This window comes from Sebastes fasciatus, chromosome 8 (assembly GCF_043250625.1).
Source record: "Sebastes fasciatus isolate fSebFas1 chromosome 8, fSebFas1.pri, whole genome shotgun sequence".
NCBI classification, from domain to species: domain Eukaryota; kingdom Metazoa; phylum Chordata; class Actinopteri; order Perciformes; family Sebastidae; genus Sebastes; species Sebastes fasciatus.
In genome coordinates, this window is record NC_133802.1 from 21,228,511 (window position 1) to 21,246,585 (window position 18,075).

An 18,075-nucleotide genomic window follows, 5' to 3' on the forward strand; every position below is an offset into this window, starting at 1 on the left:
ACAACATTTGACTGCGCTTTGTAAGAGCGCTTTCCAGCAGCACATTTATTATGGGAGCGTTGCATAAATTACATGTTATATAAATGAAGTATGGGGGGAAACTGTTAGAGCGCAGTAAATATCTGAAAGAGTAATTACTGTGTTAAATAAATAAAAAGTTGCAGAGAGTGAGTGATTGAAAACTAAACAGGACAGAGCAGTGCGTGCTCTATAAAGCAGAAATAGTCCTCGAGCTCCTCCTCCTCTTCTTCCTCCTCCTCCTCCTAGTGACTTATTACAGGAAGAAGAGAAACCATAACAGCTGTTGAGTCTACAGTAGGAGCACGCTGCTGAGCGACACACTACAGGTAAGAGGCAGTGGTAGAAGAAGTATTCAAAACCATACTTAAATAAAAGTATTATCTGTAACATTTATATTTAACTACTCACTATGCAGAAAAAAATGGTTTTACTATTAGCCTGATGTGTTTTTATTACAGTTTTTCTCAATTTCTTCAGTTCAATTTTTCAGTTCAAAAACCACAAATTGAACCTCCTCATCATAGATACGTAAGGAATATACATGTATGTATGTCTGACAGATTTTGATAATTGCATGGATTGTTTTGCATGTGATGGCCCAAACGATGAAAGAATGTTTAGAAGTTGTGAAGAGGATGACAACTTAAAGGGACTGTTTGTAAAAATCTGAAATTGGTTGTAACAGCGACACCTGTGGCTGTTAAGTCAACGAAAGTCAGCGTCCTGCTGCTCGCGCTCGCCCGTGTGCACGCGCTACCTGAATGTGAGCGAACATCCATCAAAACAGTGAGGCGACACACGTCAGCTATAAACCACAATATCACTCTATATTTCACCTGCTTGGCAGTAATGTTAGCTGACCAGACGAAGGTCTCTCCATGAATCAATGCCGATCCTAGTTTGGCTTTTCCTGCTTCAGCCTCTGCTTCAGCCTCAGCAAAAAATATGTTTCTGCAGTTCAGTTATGTTTGTTTATTTGGGAAAAGGTGAGGTTGTACAAGTGTTGCATGAAGTTCATTATGTCCAAAATAATAACAAATATAATAAAACAAAAATAATAATAATAATGATAAAAACATAGTGGCAGTGACATTTAATTAATGTAATTTATATCAAGATGCTATTAATTTAATGCATTTTAACCCTTATGATCCCCACACTAATAGAAGACCAGTGCTTATGGACTTGATTTATAAAACATGGGATTACTGGCAATAGTTACAATGATTTGCATTGCATTTTGTGGTTGTAAATCTTTGAAATAGTTTTGTAGCCACCTGTATATAAAACATGTCTTCTGTGTCATATTTCTCCAGTGATGTGGCTTGAAAAAGTGGGGAAACAGTTGGGCCACCCGACACAATCGTTGGCGGGGTGGCTGATCAGTAAGTTCCTCAAAGTGCACAACCGCATTCTTGAGGAGAGCGCTGTGCAGCTGTGTGGGATCCAACCTGCAGACACCGTGCTGGAGCTGGGTCATGGCCCGGGTCTGGGTCTGCAGTCAGCAGCCAAACTGCTCACAGAGCCCTCGGGTCGCCTGATAGGGGTGGATTACTCAGCATACATGCATCAGGTGAAGTATGAACACTGACAGAGCGGCATAAAGTATTTAAATTGTTTATCACATGCTTGTCCTGAAGTTTGTTACAAAAAGAGTGTCTTAAAAGAACAAAGACACATTAACAAACTTCTTTATGAACTGTAAGCCTCTCTGCAAGGAACACTAGGGGGGACATTACTCGCTTTTGGAATAGTACAATATTTCTCTTTTTCTTTTCTTACAGATGGCAAGTGAGCGATTGAAGGACCTTGTGGCCAGTGGGAAAGTGACCCTACACCACTGTGATGTAGCAGCGATGCCTCTGGCAGACAGCATTGTGGATAGAGTCTTTCATTGTAACTGCTACTACTTTTGGCCTGACCTCAGGAATGGAGCCACAGAGATACACCGCGTAATGAAACCAGGTAGGACATGATGTTCTAACTGTAAAACCTGTCTCAGATTGTCTGGTGATTTACTGCCTTAAAGGGACCGTTTGTAAGAATCAGAAATGCTTGTTAACAGTGACACCTGTGGCCGTTAAGTCAACAAAAGTCAGCGTCGGGCTCGCGCTTGTGCTCGCTCTACATAGACATGAACGAGCATCGCTCAAAACAGTGAGACGACACACGTCAGCTAAAACCATAATATCACTCTATATTTCACCTGCTTGGCAGTAATGTTAGCTGACCAGACGAAGGTCTCTCCATGAATCAGTGCTGATTTTATTGCACTTTCACATTAAAATAAACAGAGCACAGTTTTCACTTCCATGCTGTGCTACATCCCTGTTAATGTACAATTGTTGGAAAAAAAATGGCATTGCATATTTTTTTTCTGCTATATATATTGCAACATGAAAAAATACAGGAATATTCACCCTACTCATTTGTTAGCTGCATTTTAAAGTTGAGAGCAAAATTAGCAACAATAAGAGCTAGATAATCAATTTTATGCTCTTCATTTAATCACATTTGTTGTATAGATAATATCTGTACCCAAAAGTGAAGCCAAAACATCTCGATCACCAGCTGGTGGCTTGCTGTTAGTTTAGGAAGCGCTTGATTTGATTTGATTTGCAGTAGAGTTTTCTATGAGGGGAACACGCATTTTAAACTTCAATATTGCAGTCGATCATGTTCATTTAATTTTGGGTAGCCAAAATTGTGATCGCAATAAACATTTGATTAATTGTGCAGCCCTAGCTTCTCTGCACCATTGTCATTCTTTTTTTCCTCTCTTGAACCCACCCAGGAGGTGTGATGGTGACCACGCTGAGGCTACCATCTGTTGCTGCTTTAGCAGCAAAGGGAGTGATTCCAGACGGGAACTGGCGCCCGGAGTCCTACATGACAGCTCTGAGAGACTCTGGCTTCACTGATGTCAGAATGGAAGACAGACGGCACAAACACCTTACTGTTCAGGCTATCTATGCCACTGCCTCAAAATGAGATTGAAATCCAACTGCAAGTGAGAGATTGTGTGTCGTCTACCCACTTTTGTGATCAGCAGGTTTTGCATGATTACATTCGTTTTTCAAGTTACTTTTTGAATAATAAACAAAGACATGATTAGAATTTTTTTCTACTGACAAATCCTTGATTCTCTAGCTGGTAATATTAAATCAGACCCCTCTCACACATTAGAAGAATATCAGCTTTTGCCATAACAGGCAATTCAACGGTAGGTGGCAAACATGTACTACTTCGTTGTAGTAGGGTGACCAGGTGTCCCACTTTACGAGGGACTGCGCAGCATTTTTATCCCCTGTCCCACGTCCCACATATTGAGACAATGTACCTCATTTTCATTGGCTCTAGTTTTCAGAAGTCAAACCACTGCAGGACAGACTCTTTTCTAAAATCTGGCTTTTATCCAATGGCTGTGAAGAAATCAGTGTAAACTATTTACTGTATAAGTATTTATAAGCCGGTGGAAGGCGATTCTCAGAGTTTTTTTTAATTTTTTAAATTTGCCAGTTATTTTTAAATTTCACACAGGGGGAATACAACATGAAGCAACACAGTTCATGTGAGTCTCACAAGAAACGTGCGGCTCAAAAAGAGATGTGCCGATCTATGGATGCAGTCTGGCAAAGCATAGAGATGTTAAAAGATGAGGGGCAGAATAGAAATGTTTATTATTTAAAGGTCCCATATTATAAGAAAATGAGATCATGTTTTTTTATTATAAATCAGGCTTAAGTCCTATATAAATACTGTGAAAGTATGGAAACACTCAATCCACAGGGAAATACACACAGCCCGTATTCAGAAACTCTGCATTTGAAACAAGCTGTCAGGATTTCTGCCCATTCGTGATTTCACGAATATACAATATTTAGACCCTTGACACAATTTAAACGTAAACATTCTAAATGTGTCCCAGTTTATTCCTGGTTGCAGTGTATGTGAATGTCATCAGCTGACAGGAAGTACAAATGGACCCAAACTGTTGCCTAGCAACGCAATTCTGTTGCAATTCTGTTGCAATTCTGTTGCAAAAGGGCGGCTGTGGCTCAGAGGGTAGAGCAGGTTGTCCACTAATCAGAAGGTTGGTGGTTCGATCCCCGGCTGCTCCGGGTCACATGTCGATGTGTCTTTGAGTAAGACACTTAACCCCAAATTGCTCCCGGAGGCATAGCCATCGGTGTGTGAATGAGTATTTAGATTAAATCCTGATGGGCAAAGTTGGCACCTTAGTAGCCTCTGCCATCAGTGTATGAATGTGTGTGTGAATGGGTGAATACTGACATGTAGTGTAAAGTGCTTTGAGTGGTCGGAAGACTAGAAAAGCGCTATATAAGTCCAAGTCCATTACCAATTCTGTCAAAATGCGCTAAAACGGAGCGTTTCAGACAGAGGGTAAATACAGGCATATTCAGGCTGACAGTATGAGGAAAATAAAGTTGTTGTTTTTTAACATTACAGCATGTTCTAGTAGAAACACAACATACAAGTATGAAACTGAAAATGAGCATAATATGGGACCTTTAAGTTAGATAGAGATTATATCAAAATCGTAGACTACCTCTCAACATTGGTAACGTGTCCCACATTGTCCCACATTGTCCCAAATTGTCCCACACAAACATAGCCTACTCTTTGTCCCACATTTGGTTTTGTTAGGACCCTAATCAAGAGAAATCACCTTCTTCAGGTAACATTGAGGGGAAAAACACCATGATTTTTCAATGTCAGGTCTCTTGGGTAAAACAGCAGGTGCAATATGTTGTGATATTAAATTATGAAGTTTAAAAAAAAAATGATTTAGCTAAAAGAACCTAATTTGTATTTATTTATTTTCCTGTATAAACGCTTCAAGTCCAGCTGGTGGTGGTAATGCACCTCTAAGCTGGTTTGCCTACCGCCAATAAACACACGAGGAAGAGGAAGAGGAGGAAGAGGGAAATCCAAAACAGACCTCTCCTCTCTGAGGTGAAAAAGTGAAGCTGAACTATAAAAGCGATTGTAAAGTGGACGACAGCTGTTAAAGCGGGAGAAAGGTAAGTGATTTTGATTCAATATCGAGTAAATAACATGTTATTTTGACTATGGTGTGGTTATTAGACTCACTAAGACGTCATGATGTAATGTTAGCAGGCTGAAACGTTAACTCATAACAACATAGATAGCTAACGTTAGGTGTTAACTTGATGATATGATATGATACACTAAACTATAAAGCGTTTTTTCCTGTTATAAATGAATATATAAATACACGAGGGGCCAATATCACCACTCTGTTTGTGTTGCGTTCATATGAGTAGTTCAAAGTTGACTGGGAAATGTCAGTACTATAGTACAAAGATAAGAGATATGCACATTTGTATGCATGCAATACATGTATTTGTGTAGCAGCAATGTGTTACAATTAATTCACCTTTGACCTTTCATGTAAAGTGTATACAGTGAACAGAAAAATTGCCACAAAATGACATCCATACCAAAAAACAACAACAACAACTTGCACCTCCTCACAGCACGTAAACATGTCATAGATATTTATGAAATATAACCTACATGTGTGTCTGTCTGACAGATTTTGATAATTGAATGGATCATTTTGCATGTGATGGCTCAAATGATGAAAGACTGTTTAGAAGTTGTGAAGAGTACGACAAGTTTCACTGAGAATCAACTCATCAATTTTGATCAGCAAGACATGTTCAGGTTCAAGTTCAGCTGACTTTATTTGGTAGGTAGATTTGTTTTCCAGCAAAAATAGAGGATGGCATCCGTATTGACAATAAGGTAGAGCACAGACATACCAAAAACATGACAAAGAGTACTCAAAGGCTTACTTAAAGACACAATAAAATGAGAAAAGGGAGAAGCTTCCCATAAATATGTGCAAAAGCTGCTAGGACTTATTTAAATGAACAAAGGAACAAAGCTGTTCCTGTAAGCGCTTTGTTCTACACCTTGGGACCCTAAACCTCCGACCAGATGGGAGAAGCTGGAACTCACCAGACAGAGGATGAGATGTAGCTGGCTATCCGCTGTAACTGCCTGGTATACAGGGACTCTAAGCTCAGCTGTGACTCACCAATCAGCCGACTGGACCATTTAACAATCTGACTCAGTCTATTTCTGTCCTTCAGAGGCATATTACCGAACCATGACACTATTGAAAAGGATAAAACAGACTCAATAAAAGCACGATAAAATAAAGTCGTCATGGTTTTTCCAATGTGGAAGTAGGTCAGCTTCCTTAAGCAGAACAAGCGCTGGTGCCCCTTCTTGCACACAGCTTCACAATTTGCCTCAAAGTTCAGTGTAGCATCAATGATAGTCCCACATGCAATTTACTTGAATGAATGAGAAATAAACTAATTGTTCAGAGATTTGAACTATTTGCTTTGAAAAAACATAATTCTCATTTGAGAATTGTGCCAAAGCGAATGAGAAAAAACTGTATTTTAATCAAGACTTGTTCCCGTTCGCTCCATTCTCCGCTCAGCAGAATGCAGAAGGCTTCCCGTTTGAAGCGTGAACTTCAGATGCTGAGCACCGAGCCACCTCCCGGGATAACATGCTGGCAGACCGAGGAACAGATAGACGACCTCCGGGCACGTAAGTATTCTCATCATTATACCACATGTGACATATATGACAATCTAAATATTTGTTTACTACTTGATCATGTATTCTTTTGTTCTTCCACTGGTTTTACAGAGATAGTGGGTGGAACAGAGACCCCATATGAAGGTGGACTCTTCTCCTTGGAGATCAAGGTCCCAGAGAGGTGCATTTTCTCAAAGCTTTATATGTTCTCTCTTCCATTTCCACGTTATAAACACGTACTGCAGTCCAGTTGGACTGACCTGCTGTTTTCCTCTCGTAGGTACCCATTCGAGCCTCCCAAAATGCGATTCTTGACCCCCATCTACCACCCAAACATTGACAATTCAGGACGCATCTGCCATGATGCCCTCAAACTCCCACCAAAGGTTGGATTACCAACAAAAAATAAAGTTGTTTCTGATTCACATCCATCTTCTGGTTTTGTTTGTCTGCTGTCAAATTGTTCTTATTTTTTTATTTTATTTTTCAGGGTGCCTGGAAGCCATCCTTAAACATCTCTACAGTCCTCACCTCCATTCAGCTGCTCATGGCTGAGCCCAATCCAGATGACCCACTCATGGCTGATATAGTGAGTCACACATATTCTTGCATTCACAAGTATCATACTATATGCTAGAGTAGCATAACTTTGACTCACAATCTCACTGGTAGTTTTATTTGTTTGTTTATTTTTGTGAATATTCTAATACAAATATAGATATGTGACAATAGAGCTTTTGCAAAATGTTTTTTGGACATTAGAATGGCTGAATAACTAGGGCTGCACAGTTACTAGAAATTTTAATAAATCAATAGTAATATGACCTACTCCAATTTTTAAATCGCAAGAGGCACAATATTTGTTGAAGGCTACATGTGTGTCAAAACACCATTTTAAATTAGATATTGTGGTGCTGCAGAGATGTCCTGGCCTACACGTCATATTCTACAGACTTAAGAAAACATCTTTGTTTGGTACAGATCAGTGGGCAACCTCCGGGGTCTGAAAAGTGAAGCCAATGCACAAGTGTCTTAAACTTGCATTCTTTCTAACAGCCAGCAGGGGGCGACTCCTCTGGTTACAAAAATAAGTCTGATTGTATAGAAGTCTATGAGAAAATGACCCTACTTCTCACTTGATTTATTACCTCAGTAAACATTGTAAACATGAGTTTATGGTCTCAATCGCTAGTTTCAAGTCTTCTTCAATACAGCGTGATGTTCATTTAGTAAATGATGGTCCCATTTAGAGTAAAATAGACCATAAAGCAGGGTATGCTTTGTCAGGTCACTACCACAACGTTGTCCAGGCTGGGAGTTGTCCATGTTTTCGTCTTACAACTTTATTCCATTTACAGTTTGTTTTAAGTTAAGTGGTCACCTTAAAATGTCTTATTCAGCATTCAGTTGTACTTAGCTCCACCCTCTCGGGTCGCTTCTGGTTGCTAAAAACCAAGCTGGCGACGGCCAAAATGCCGAACTTTAGGCTTCAAAACGTCAGTCCACAAACCAATGGGTGACGTCACGGTGACTACATCCACTTCTTATATACAGTCTCTGGCACAGATCCCCGCAAAAATCACACCATAATCATTTTAATATTTTTTTTCAATGAAAATGAGAATAATGATGTAAAAATGATCATTCCCTTTAATATCACAAATCATATCGCAATTGCAATATCACAATTTGCACCTGGAAAAGATTTAAATACTCCTTCCAGTATGCGGTTTTATTACAGGCCAGAGGTTTTGCTAATTGCCAGAAATCTGAAACACCTTTACCTCTTGTCACAAAAATACAGCCTCTTGCAGTCTTAGAATTGCAGTAGACGGCATTTGAATTGTGATACTGTGATCAATCGTGTATCTCCGCCGTACACATGTAAAGAGACGTTTACATTTTTTTTAATGCAGTCATCAGAGTTCAAATACAACAAACAGCTGTTCACAGAGAAGGCCAGGAAGTGGACACAAGAACATGCTGTTCAGAAGAACACGGTAAGTCTCCGTGAAGCAGTTGTAACGTATTTACTGTTGTTCATAAAACCTTTTTGATTTCATTTTGTACTAACCTCGGGTAGGCTCCATTACTCTTAGTGTGTGACATGATTATTGTCACCAGCTCCACAGCACTGTACTGTCTGTCATTGTATTAGCTCTGTGTAGGGGTATATTTTGCCCACAAGGTGGTGCTGTGGTCCCTCAGTAGAAGTAGTCAACTAACTTAATATTCACTTGTGATTCAGACTGTTGGATGTATATTGAAATGTGACATCCACATGTCATAAATCTCAGTTTTGGGATGTGGAGGATCATATAAGGGAAATGCTGTCTAAAATAGTTTGTATTTGTCTTTATTCTCAGGGTGTTGTGGAGGGCGACAAAGAAAATATTCCAGATCAGAAAGCTTCATCCCGCAAAAGAGAGGCTTTCGGTGCGCAGCAGGAGGCGGACAAGTCAGCTAAGAAAAGCTGCGTGTAGTTTCGATCTTGCTTGTTCTTCTCCAGAGCCGATATGCATAGAAAGTATGATTTAAACATTTTGATTTATTGCTAATACCTACTTTTCTATTCCTCTTCTTAATCCATAAATACCCATATATTTATATGTATCATTTGTATGTTTATGTTGTGATAATTAAAGTTTATTTTGAACACTAATTGATCCAACTAATTGAATGTATTGCAGACTTCTTGTGTGGTGTGGAGGTGCGTTTCATTGTCGTAGCATAAGCGGAGTGGTTGATGGTATATACAGTATGAAGATAATAATTTTATTCAAACATATGCTTACCAGTTGTATACAAAGTATGTACATCCTAAATAGCAAGTTTTTTTTTTACAAACTAAGGATTTATTTCTTAATATATAAAATTACATATTTGCTGTTTATCATATAAAAAAAGGGAGACAAACATCATAAGGCTGTAGTGAGTCAATACCATGCTAGTTCAGAGGTAGTTACATTGTATGTACATATTGCTAGCCTATACTCTAATGTCTGCAGAAAGATAGCTACATCCCATTGAGTCTGAATAACTGCCTGCCTCCTGTTGGGCAGATTTGCATAATTGAGACAAAATCATGTAAACCATATGAAACCGTGCGATCTGTTTCCTGTTGCATTTTTTGCTGCCACATAAAGAATAACATTCTCATAACAGCTATTACACAGTTTGCAAAGAAATATATCTGACAATAACATTTCTGTGAGTGAAAAATGTTAGCTTACTCTGGTAAAAAAAAAATATGTCCCGGTGTATCTAATGATTCCCTTTCTTTGAAACAGACCTTAGCAATATAACGTATATTTAAAAAAAACAAAAAAAACATAACTCGACTTAAAATATAACCAAACAATCTGTAACCTCTAAGCTGCATGTCTCATGATCACATTTCAGTATAAAAATGTACACTACTGGTTCTACCTTAACGCCCCCCTGGCTAAACCATTGATTTGTCTGATGCTTAGATTTTCCATATAGCTTTTACTTGAGCTTTCTTTTCGTCATGCGAGTCCATGACTGACGCAGTCCACTGGGTAGTGTCTGATATTGTCATTTATTTGAACAGACATGTAGTATTGTGATGTTTCCTTTAATAGTCTTTACTGTGAAGGGAACTTTTAGTTGCACTCTCCATTTTCAGAGGCACTTTGTTGTGTTCGTTCTCATAGACGTCTCTAGAGTGCTCTACAGTCTCTGTGTGGACTCATTCTGAGGTGCTCGAGGATTGATAACCCAGAGCGGGTCTTCTGTTCGATGATGGCCCTTCAGTGTCCATAGTGTCCCAGCTATTCAGACAGCTAGCCTGGAGGCTCATGGGTGAGAGGTGAAAGAGGGAGTCATGGTAGAGTGATACAGAGGGCAAGTGTTATGAATCACATCCTGATCCAAACTCTTCAGACATTCATCGTCGTTCAGGCTCCCTCCTTCCGTCGCCCTGTCTCTATCTCTGGCTGTGGGAGTGGGTATCTGGCAGGGGATGAGAGGAACAGAGGACGTAGAGGAGCAGTGGGAAAACCTGATTGGATCCAGTCGGGGTTGGAGACAGGACCCCCCACTGTAAAGGGCGTCTGCATCAGCAAGTGTCGACGAATCGGAGCAGGAGCTCTTCTCCGTCTCCACGGAAACCAGCGAGTCCAGCGTGCGGTCCCGGCGTAGCTGTGGACGCGCTTTGGGGTGAGGCCAGAAGAAGAACTGGGAGTGGTCTCGTGTGAAAAGGAGGAAGAGGAGGGGGTTGAGGCAGGCAGGCAACGGCTGGAGAAGCAGGAGAACTGACTTTAGCACCTCCTCGCCCAGTGAGAGGAGACCCAGGAGGGAGCAGAGGGAGAGAAAAGCTACTGGTACATAAAGGAGGCCATTGGTGAATATTAGCCAGGCGACATGTTTGATCATAGCGCAGTCCCACAGGCCCTCACACTCTCCCCTGAGTAACTCCCAGTACAGGCGGATGTATGAGCCGGTGACTATGAGCAAGCACAGGGTGTTCATCATAATGAGCGCCAAGGGAAAGCCCAGGGAGGATGGTAGTCGAGAGGATGGGGGTGGCAGGGGCGAGGGAAGGCAGAACGGCGAGGACCCGTACTCCCCAACTCCTACCAGTGGGAGAGAAGCAAGGGAGAGAGAGAGAGTGAGGCAGAAAAGTGCACATGTTCGCACACTCCCAAGCAACGGAGACTTCCCATAGGCACGGGCACATGTCACGCTCACGCCACACTGCACAGCCGCCAGAGTCAGCAGCAACACGCTCGCTTCAGACGCAAACACCCAGACCCATCCCGTCGCCTGACAACCGGGACCCCCCTCCCAGCGGGCGCCGTGGTGGCCAAACTCTCCCAGGGTTAGAGCGTCCACGAGGGCCAGGGTGCACGTGCACACACCCGTCAGCAGGTTGGAAGCACCCATGCAGGCCACGGTGAAGCGGAGCGGCGACAGATAGCCGGGTGAGCCGAAGAGGGAGAGGAGCAGGAGGGAGTTCCCCAGAAGGGACACCAAGGAGATGGACCACAAGCCCACACGAACCAGCCAGCTGCCCAACAGGGAGTCACAGGGACGGAAAGGACCTGCAGACACACACACATCGTCATCAGCTTTTGATAAACTGAATTCTGTAGGTGTGACAAAATACTCTGCAAGCCAGTTGATAACAGCTTGACAGCATCACTGAAGGTGTAATATCCGTTACCTGGAGTGGGTGTGCATTGGACACTAGTCTGTAGTTTGGACTCCTCTATTTCCAGTTGGAACTCCTCCAGGTCAGGGTCATCTGGAATAAAGCATTGTCAGGGTTAGCTTGTGTAAGGTTTTATGACCTTTTATGCTTATTCAGCATGTGTACGTATATAGCACCAGGAAGAGCGCCAGAAATTGAAGCAAATTTTCGTAGTAGCCAAACAGTGGAATTACAATTTCAGAGACAGCATGAATTTCCGTCAACTCTCGTGCCATTGAACCACAGAAATTAAACAGACTTGACCTTCCAGGAGATGGTGCTATATGCCACAATTGTTTCACTAAAGTAAAGTGCGAAGATTAAACATTATAGCCATTCCTACAGAGTTCTCAACCATGTATTTTGTATGTATAAATACATACTTCTAAGACATTACACCTGGCCCTAACAAAAACAAACTAAAACTACTGTAAAACTGAATATATAAAAACTAAAAATAATCCTTTCCGAAAAACTGAAACTAAACTAAAACTAGCAAACGTACTGTGAAAACTAACTAAAAGTAAACTAAAATTATCTCGAAAAGGTTGCTGTTCTACCACTGCCTCGATCGGTTAGTTTGTTTGTTTAAGCTTTGTGTTATATATTAAAGTTACATGTTTTAACGACCACTTGTGTCATTTCAATTCCAAACAATGTGATAAATAGATCCATAGATGAAGGAGCTGTCATAGAAAACCGAAAATATAACAAAATGCGCCACAGGCTCTGCACCCTGCCCTTTCCCCCGTATTCATGTGTCACGCAGCTGCGCACGGTCGTGTCTAGAAGGGAGCCGACAAACTGCAAAATCTGATCTGAGATCTGCAAAAACTCTGCCCGACGACCTCTCCTAACCTTAACTATTCGAGATAACTAAAATAAATCAAAAACTAATTTAAAATTCAAAACTATTATAACCCTTGTATACACTATATGCATGTCAGGTTGTGTGTGGCATTGGCTTCAGGGGGTTTGGTGCAATAAAGGAAGATAATTGCCACTTGCATGAAATTTGATCATCATGACTGTTATTCCAACAATTACAGGCGAATAAATTTTAATCAGCAATATGTCATGGTTTAATCATCTATTGTTATTGTATCTTTTGGTACACCCAGCAATTGTTTATTTTCGGCTTTAATGGTGTAGGTTTAATGGTTTTAATTTCAACTTTAATTTTGGTTTATTGCTGTTTATATTTTATGCCTGCCGCAGGAATGCGTGGCAGGGTCAACGCTCGAGTTTAAGTGTGTGTGTCAGCTGCCAGGTAGCTGTGGTTTCAGCGAGGCTCTGACATGTTTCAAGTGGGCTTGTGTCAATAATTCGGCAATGAGCGCACACATATGGGGCTCAGATTTCTGTCTATTACTTTACCCCGCGTCCCGGGTGTGCACCATGTGTGTTATATGCTTGCACAGATTTCGTAAAGTTGGTGCCTTCTTACAGTGTGTGTCGGCGTGGATGGGGTACATGGCCACAGTCCTCTTGTGTAGGTCCTCGTCAGTGTTGCTCTGCTCTGTGTCCCACTGGCCCACGGGCTTGTAGCTATCACAGGGTCCATACACACAGCACTGGTAGGCATACGGCATCTCTATTACCCTGTAACAAACAAATGGAACAGTATTTACAATAGACCAGGAAAAACAACGTCACAAAGAAAGGGTAACAAAGCCCTTAAAGGGGACCCATTATGCTCATTTTCAGGTGCACTTGTATCGTGGGTTTCTACTAGAGCATGTTTACTTACTTCAATGTTCACAAAAGGCTTTACTTTTCTCACACCGGCTGTGCTGCAGCACCTCTTTTCTCTGTCTGAAACGCTCTGTTTGAGCACCTGCACCCCCCCTCCCGAAAAGCCCAGTCTGCACTGATTGGTCAGGTGACCCACTCTGTTGTGATTGGTCAAGAAAAAAACAATCTCTTTGGACTCCGCTCCAGCTCCGCTCTAACCAGCTTTGTTTGAGGGTGTGCCAAACTACCCGTTATGCAAATGTGTTACTTGACATCATGTCATCACTACGTTACAGAAGAAAAGGCAGGACTTCAAGCAAGGCGTTTCAGGCAGTTCAGGAGCAGTGTTTCTGTGGGGGAGAGTAACTCCCTTTGGCGTGGACTTTGTAACTTTGCAGATGTTTTACATGCACAAAACTACACAAAAAGCGATATAAAGGAAAGAGGAAAAAACATAATAGGTCCCCTTTAAGACTTGCATGATGTTCATTTTAATGTGAGCTTGAGCATTACAAGCTTAGCTTTTACAATACAATATTATATATTCACATTAACATTTCAAAGCAACCTCAAGTGCTTAGGAATCTGTTCCTGAGTTCATGTGAAAACATTTTCTGAGGTCTGGATCAGCTGACTTTGTTGTGGACGGTTGTCTGCAGACATGTACAGTGCTTTTGAAATGGCTTTCTGCCAGGAGTTCAGTAGTTGGACGATGTTCTACAATAATGCTGACATTGCCACTTGATCACCTGCCATCTTCTATATCTGTGAAACTCACTGTCTATTGTTACGGCTCCCTTTCAGGCCTTCAGGGATCTTTGTAACAAGAATTAACTTGCTGCTGACAAATGCTTCCTTGTTGTTGAAGTTCAGGTCAGGAGTGGCTTGCAGGGATACAGTGTATACAGTTTATTGCCAACCTTTGCTGCTTTAGGTAAACTGAAGATGTTAATAATAGGGCTGTGTATTGGCAAGATAGGGGTTACGTTTCAATATATTGCGATACTGTAAGCATGGTGATATATTGCGATTTTTTTAATCTAATGTTAGGAAAACTCATAATATTAAGAACACACCGCCAAATGCATAAAATCTGGTTACATTTATTTTTTTATTATTTATGCATTCAGAACAGTGTATTTGCATTTATCACAGTCCCTGTAACATCCAACATCATAGAACTACTTTGAGAAGGCACATACACTGAGATGGTGTATATCTTTGCACATGAAATAAAGTATTGACTGAGTTAATCTTTGCATGTTTACTATTAATTAAAAAATTATAGTGTTTTTGATAAGGCTATCAATCGATTGCAATACTTAATCGCGATTAATCGCATGATTGTCCGTAGTTAATCGCGATTAATCGTAAATTAATCGCACATTTTCTATTTGTTCATTATTTGTAAATATTTAATACTCTTATCAACATGGGAGTGGGCAAATATGCTTTCTTTATGCAAATGTATGTATATATTTATTAATGGAAATCAATTAACAACACAAAACAATGACAAATATTGTCCAGAAACCCTCACAGGTACTGCATTTAGCATAAAGAAAATATGCTCAAATCATAACATGGCAAACTGAAGCCCAACAGCTGTCAGTGTGTCAGTGTGCTGACTTGACTATGACTTGACTGCATGTGATTATCATAAAGTGGGCATGTCTGTAAAGGGGAGACTCGTGGGTACCCATAGAACCCATTTTCATTCACATATCTTAAGGTCAGAGGTCAAGGGACCCCTTTGAAAATGGCCATGCCATTTTTCCTCGCAAAAAAATGGGCGTAAGTTTGGAGCGTTATTTAGCCTCCTTCCCGACAAGCTAGTATGACATCTTTGGTATCAATGGATTTCTTAGGTTTTTCTAGTTTCATATGATACCAGTCCCTTCACTAGGTTTAAAAATCAGCCCGATACAACCTACATATTGCAAGTTGTGTGTGTTGCGTTAGAAATTAGTAGCGTTAAAACGAATTTGCGTTAATGCTTCATTATGGCGTTAACTTAAAAAGCAGCCGTAAAAAAGATGCATGATTGTGTGTGCGTTACCTCATACGGGGGAAGTAATCAGGACTGAAGGCCTCATATAGTTCTGTGTTGCCCCTCAGCTTGAGATGGGTGAGACCCCCCAAACCTGCAACAGGTACTGAGCTGAGACGGTTCTCAGTCAGGTCCCTGAGAGAGAAAGACATTGAGAAAGAAACAGAGGAGGGTTGGGTGTCAGATCAGGCCAAGTCTTTACAAGTGTTTACAAAGTGTGTTTTCATTTCACATATTGCCGAGGGTCATCCTTGGTAACAGAAAGGCCTTGTCTCATAGATATTTTAAACTGTTCAGACAAGGCTCTATCAGATTCCCTCTAGATAACACTTCCTGTCAGATGTAGTGTATCTGCTTGTTTAGCTACGCCTTACTTCAACCAGTCTTCACACAATGAGGCAGTTTGTGTTGGCATGACCTGAGATGACTCTCCTGGCCACACAGAGGGCTTTTTTTTTTTTTTCAAACAATAAATGCACATCAGTGTTCTCTGTACACGCCGCCAAAGACAACACCTACTCTGTGGCACACACAGTCAAGTGTGGAGTGTTTGTACAAGGCGAAGGCTCTGACGTACGGCTTAACTTTAATTAAAGATGCACACATTTCGGCATGCCTTCTAGGGGGAGAAGAGTGACACTGCAGAAGGACCAGATGAAAGGGAGAAGAAGGGTCTTAGTGAACGAAATGTGTCTGTGTTTACTCACAGTTTGATCAGAGAGTGAAGCGAGGCAAAGGCATCCAGGTGGATCCACTCGATCATATTCCAGCTCAGATCACTGACAGAAAAAAAAGAGTCAAAGTGAAGGGAAGTGGACTGAGAGGAATTGTGATTACACACTGAATGTTGTATCTTGATCACCACTAGATGTCAGTAATTGGTCATAAGTCTACATAGTTTGATCTTAATCCATGCTTCCCAACCTTTTTGGTTTATGACCCCTTCAAATGAACCAGGGTCTACTTGTGACATCTCATCGAACTATAAGTGATTTTCCCTCCATAGATTGTTTCATTTAGATATTTTTTAGAGGTAAAACTATCAAGTACTTTCCAAGAAAAAAGCTCAGAGGAAAAATTTGCATAGAAGAATCATGTTTTGTTTTTCGTCTCTCCTTCAACGTTAATGTTTTTTTTCACTTGCCCGATCGGGCTAGTGGATCAGGATCTACTTACCTTAAGTCCATTTTTACTTGCCCCTATACAAATTGTTTTTATTTATTAGCGGTTATCAAATAACAACAAAGACTTAAGTTAATTGTCATGTTTAATTTTTATTTAAGTAAATGGATCTGGAGTTTTGCCCACATCCTCTAACGCCACCCAACTAAAGTCCTGTTTCCAGGATAATTGAAATGCTCACTTGTGTTTCGGCTCATAAACTATAGCCGGCTTCATTTTGAGTGTCCGATTGTTACTGCGCATGTGCAACTTTCAACGGAGATGAGAAGGAAGCGAGATGGCTCGCTCCTTACCTTAGCTACTTCCATCATCAGCTCTGGAAAAAAACAATGTGTTTAATTCTTTTTTTTACGGGCAAGTGAGTTGCTAGATTTACTAGCCCAAAATGGCATTTTACGTTTACCATGGGGGCAAGCCTTATTGTTGAGCCCTGCATCTGATGAAACCTCAGATATATCTTGCGACCCCTTGATGGGGTCCTGACACCAAGGTTGGGAAACACTGATCTAGACGATGAATGTGTGACATTTGGGAGAAAATGAACAGTTACAACAAAGGATGACTTACAGTGCTCTTAGAGACGAGAGCTGCTGGAAGGTGCTTGACTCTATCCTCCTGATTTGGTTATGCTGTAGTCCTCTGTTGAGGAAAGAAATACACGAGAACAATGTAAAATGTGCGGGGAAACAGATGAAAAGGTTGCTTTTTGATGCATATGTGTGTGGGTGTGTGTTTTGGGTGTTGAACTCACATCTCTTGCAGTGCAGAGCAGTGGTAAAAGCTGGGCAGATCCTCAATCTGGTTATAAGACAGCTCCCTACAACAATACACAAAGCACACACACACAAAGCACACATAAACACAGTGACCAGCTGTGGATTTATAGCGTGGGAAATGATGCGGGTGACAGGATTATTTGAGTGAACAGTCGGCTCTGTGAGCACGGCCGGGGCAAGGGGGGTGATTGGATTTCATAGCACAGTAATTGTACAAATGATTGCTTGGTGGCACAACTCTCCACAGTTGGGTTGTGTGTATAGGTTCATGTACCTCACACTCCCCAACCCCCCTGTGTGTGGTTGTGTGTGTACTCACAGCACTCTGAGGCGAGGCAGCTGCTCACATAGATCCAGAGGGAGAGCCGAGAGACCGGCCCGAGTCAGCGTCCTACAGAGAAAAAAGGAGAATCCTCTGATCATTGTTGGAGTGCAGGCAAGCGAAAGGATCCCCCAGTCCCGTGAGTCTAACTTGGTCAGACAGAGAGCTG

General features: G+C 41.3%; 3 protein-coding genes across 6 annotated transcripts in view; 2 read left to right on the forward strand and 1 right to left on the reverse strand.

The window, feature by feature from the left end:
- The first annotated feature begins 190 nt into the window (after positions 1–190).
- LOC141772816 (putative methyltransferase YdaC) lies at positions 191–3,138 on the forward strand. 3 transcript variants are annotated; one of them, XM_074644238.1, is made up of 5 exons: positions 287–347; positions 499–549; positions 1,338–1,594; positions 1,806–1,986; positions 2,816–3,138. In XM_074644238.1, the coding sequence occupies exons 3-5, from the start codon at positions 1,340–1,342 to the stop codon at positions 3,010–3,012; spliced, it is 633 nt and encodes a 210-aa protein (XP_074500339.1). In that variant the 5' UTR covers positions 287–347; positions 499–549; positions 1,338–1,339; the 3' UTR covers positions 3,013–3,138. The 3 variants fall into 3 exon arrangements, with proteins under 3 accessions (XP_074500338.1, XP_074500339.1, XP_074500340.1); XM_074644239.1 differs by having other exon boundaries at positions 333–347; positions 499–564; XM_074644237.1 differs by lacking the exon at positions 499–549 and having other exon boundaries at positions 191–347.
- A 1,753-nt stretch (positions 3,139–4,891) lies between these two features.
- ube2t (ubiquitin-conjugating enzyme E2T (putative)) lies at positions 4,892–9,289 on the forward strand. Of its 2 annotated transcripts, none has more exons than XM_074644243.1 (7): positions 4,892–5,066; positions 6,524–6,636; positions 6,739–6,808; positions 6,908–7,013; positions 7,118–7,216; positions 8,544–8,627; positions 8,994–9,289. In XM_074644243.1, exons 2-7 carry the CDS (start codon positions 6,528–6,530, stop codon positions 9,108–9,110), a joined length of 585 nt encoding a protein of 194 aa, XP_074500344.1. In that variant the 5' UTR covers positions 4,892–5,066; positions 6,524–6,527; the 3' UTR covers positions 9,111–9,289. The 2 variants fall into 2 exon arrangements, with proteins under 2 accessions (XP_074500344.1, XP_074500343.1); XM_074644242.1 differs by having other exon boundaries at positions 4,893–5,066; positions 6,527–6,636.
- A 95-nt stretch (positions 9,290–9,384) lies between these two features.
- The window catches only part of lgr6 (leucine-rich repeat containing G protein-coupled receptor 6), a 42,705-nt gene continuing 34,014 nt past the window's right edge, over positions 9,385–18,075 (reverse strand). The window contains exons 11-18 of the mRNA XM_074644241.1: positions 17,904–17,975; positions 17,560–17,625; positions 17,376–17,447; positions 16,334–16,405; positions 15,636–15,761; positions 13,290–13,444; positions 11,816–11,896; positions 9,385–11,693 (exon numbers count right to left, since the gene is read on the reverse strand). Coding sequence (XP_074500342.1) covers positions 10,447–11,693; positions 11,816–11,896; positions 13,290–13,444; positions 15,636–15,761; positions 16,334–16,405; positions 17,376–17,447; positions 17,560–17,625; positions 17,904–17,975 — 1,891 coding nt within the window. The 3' untranslated portion in view covers positions 9,385–10,446. The remainder of the gene's footprint in view (positions 11,694–11,815; positions 11,897–13,289; positions 13,445–15,635; positions 15,762–16,333; positions 16,406–17,375; positions 17,448–17,559; positions 17,626–17,903; positions 17,976–18,075) is intronic.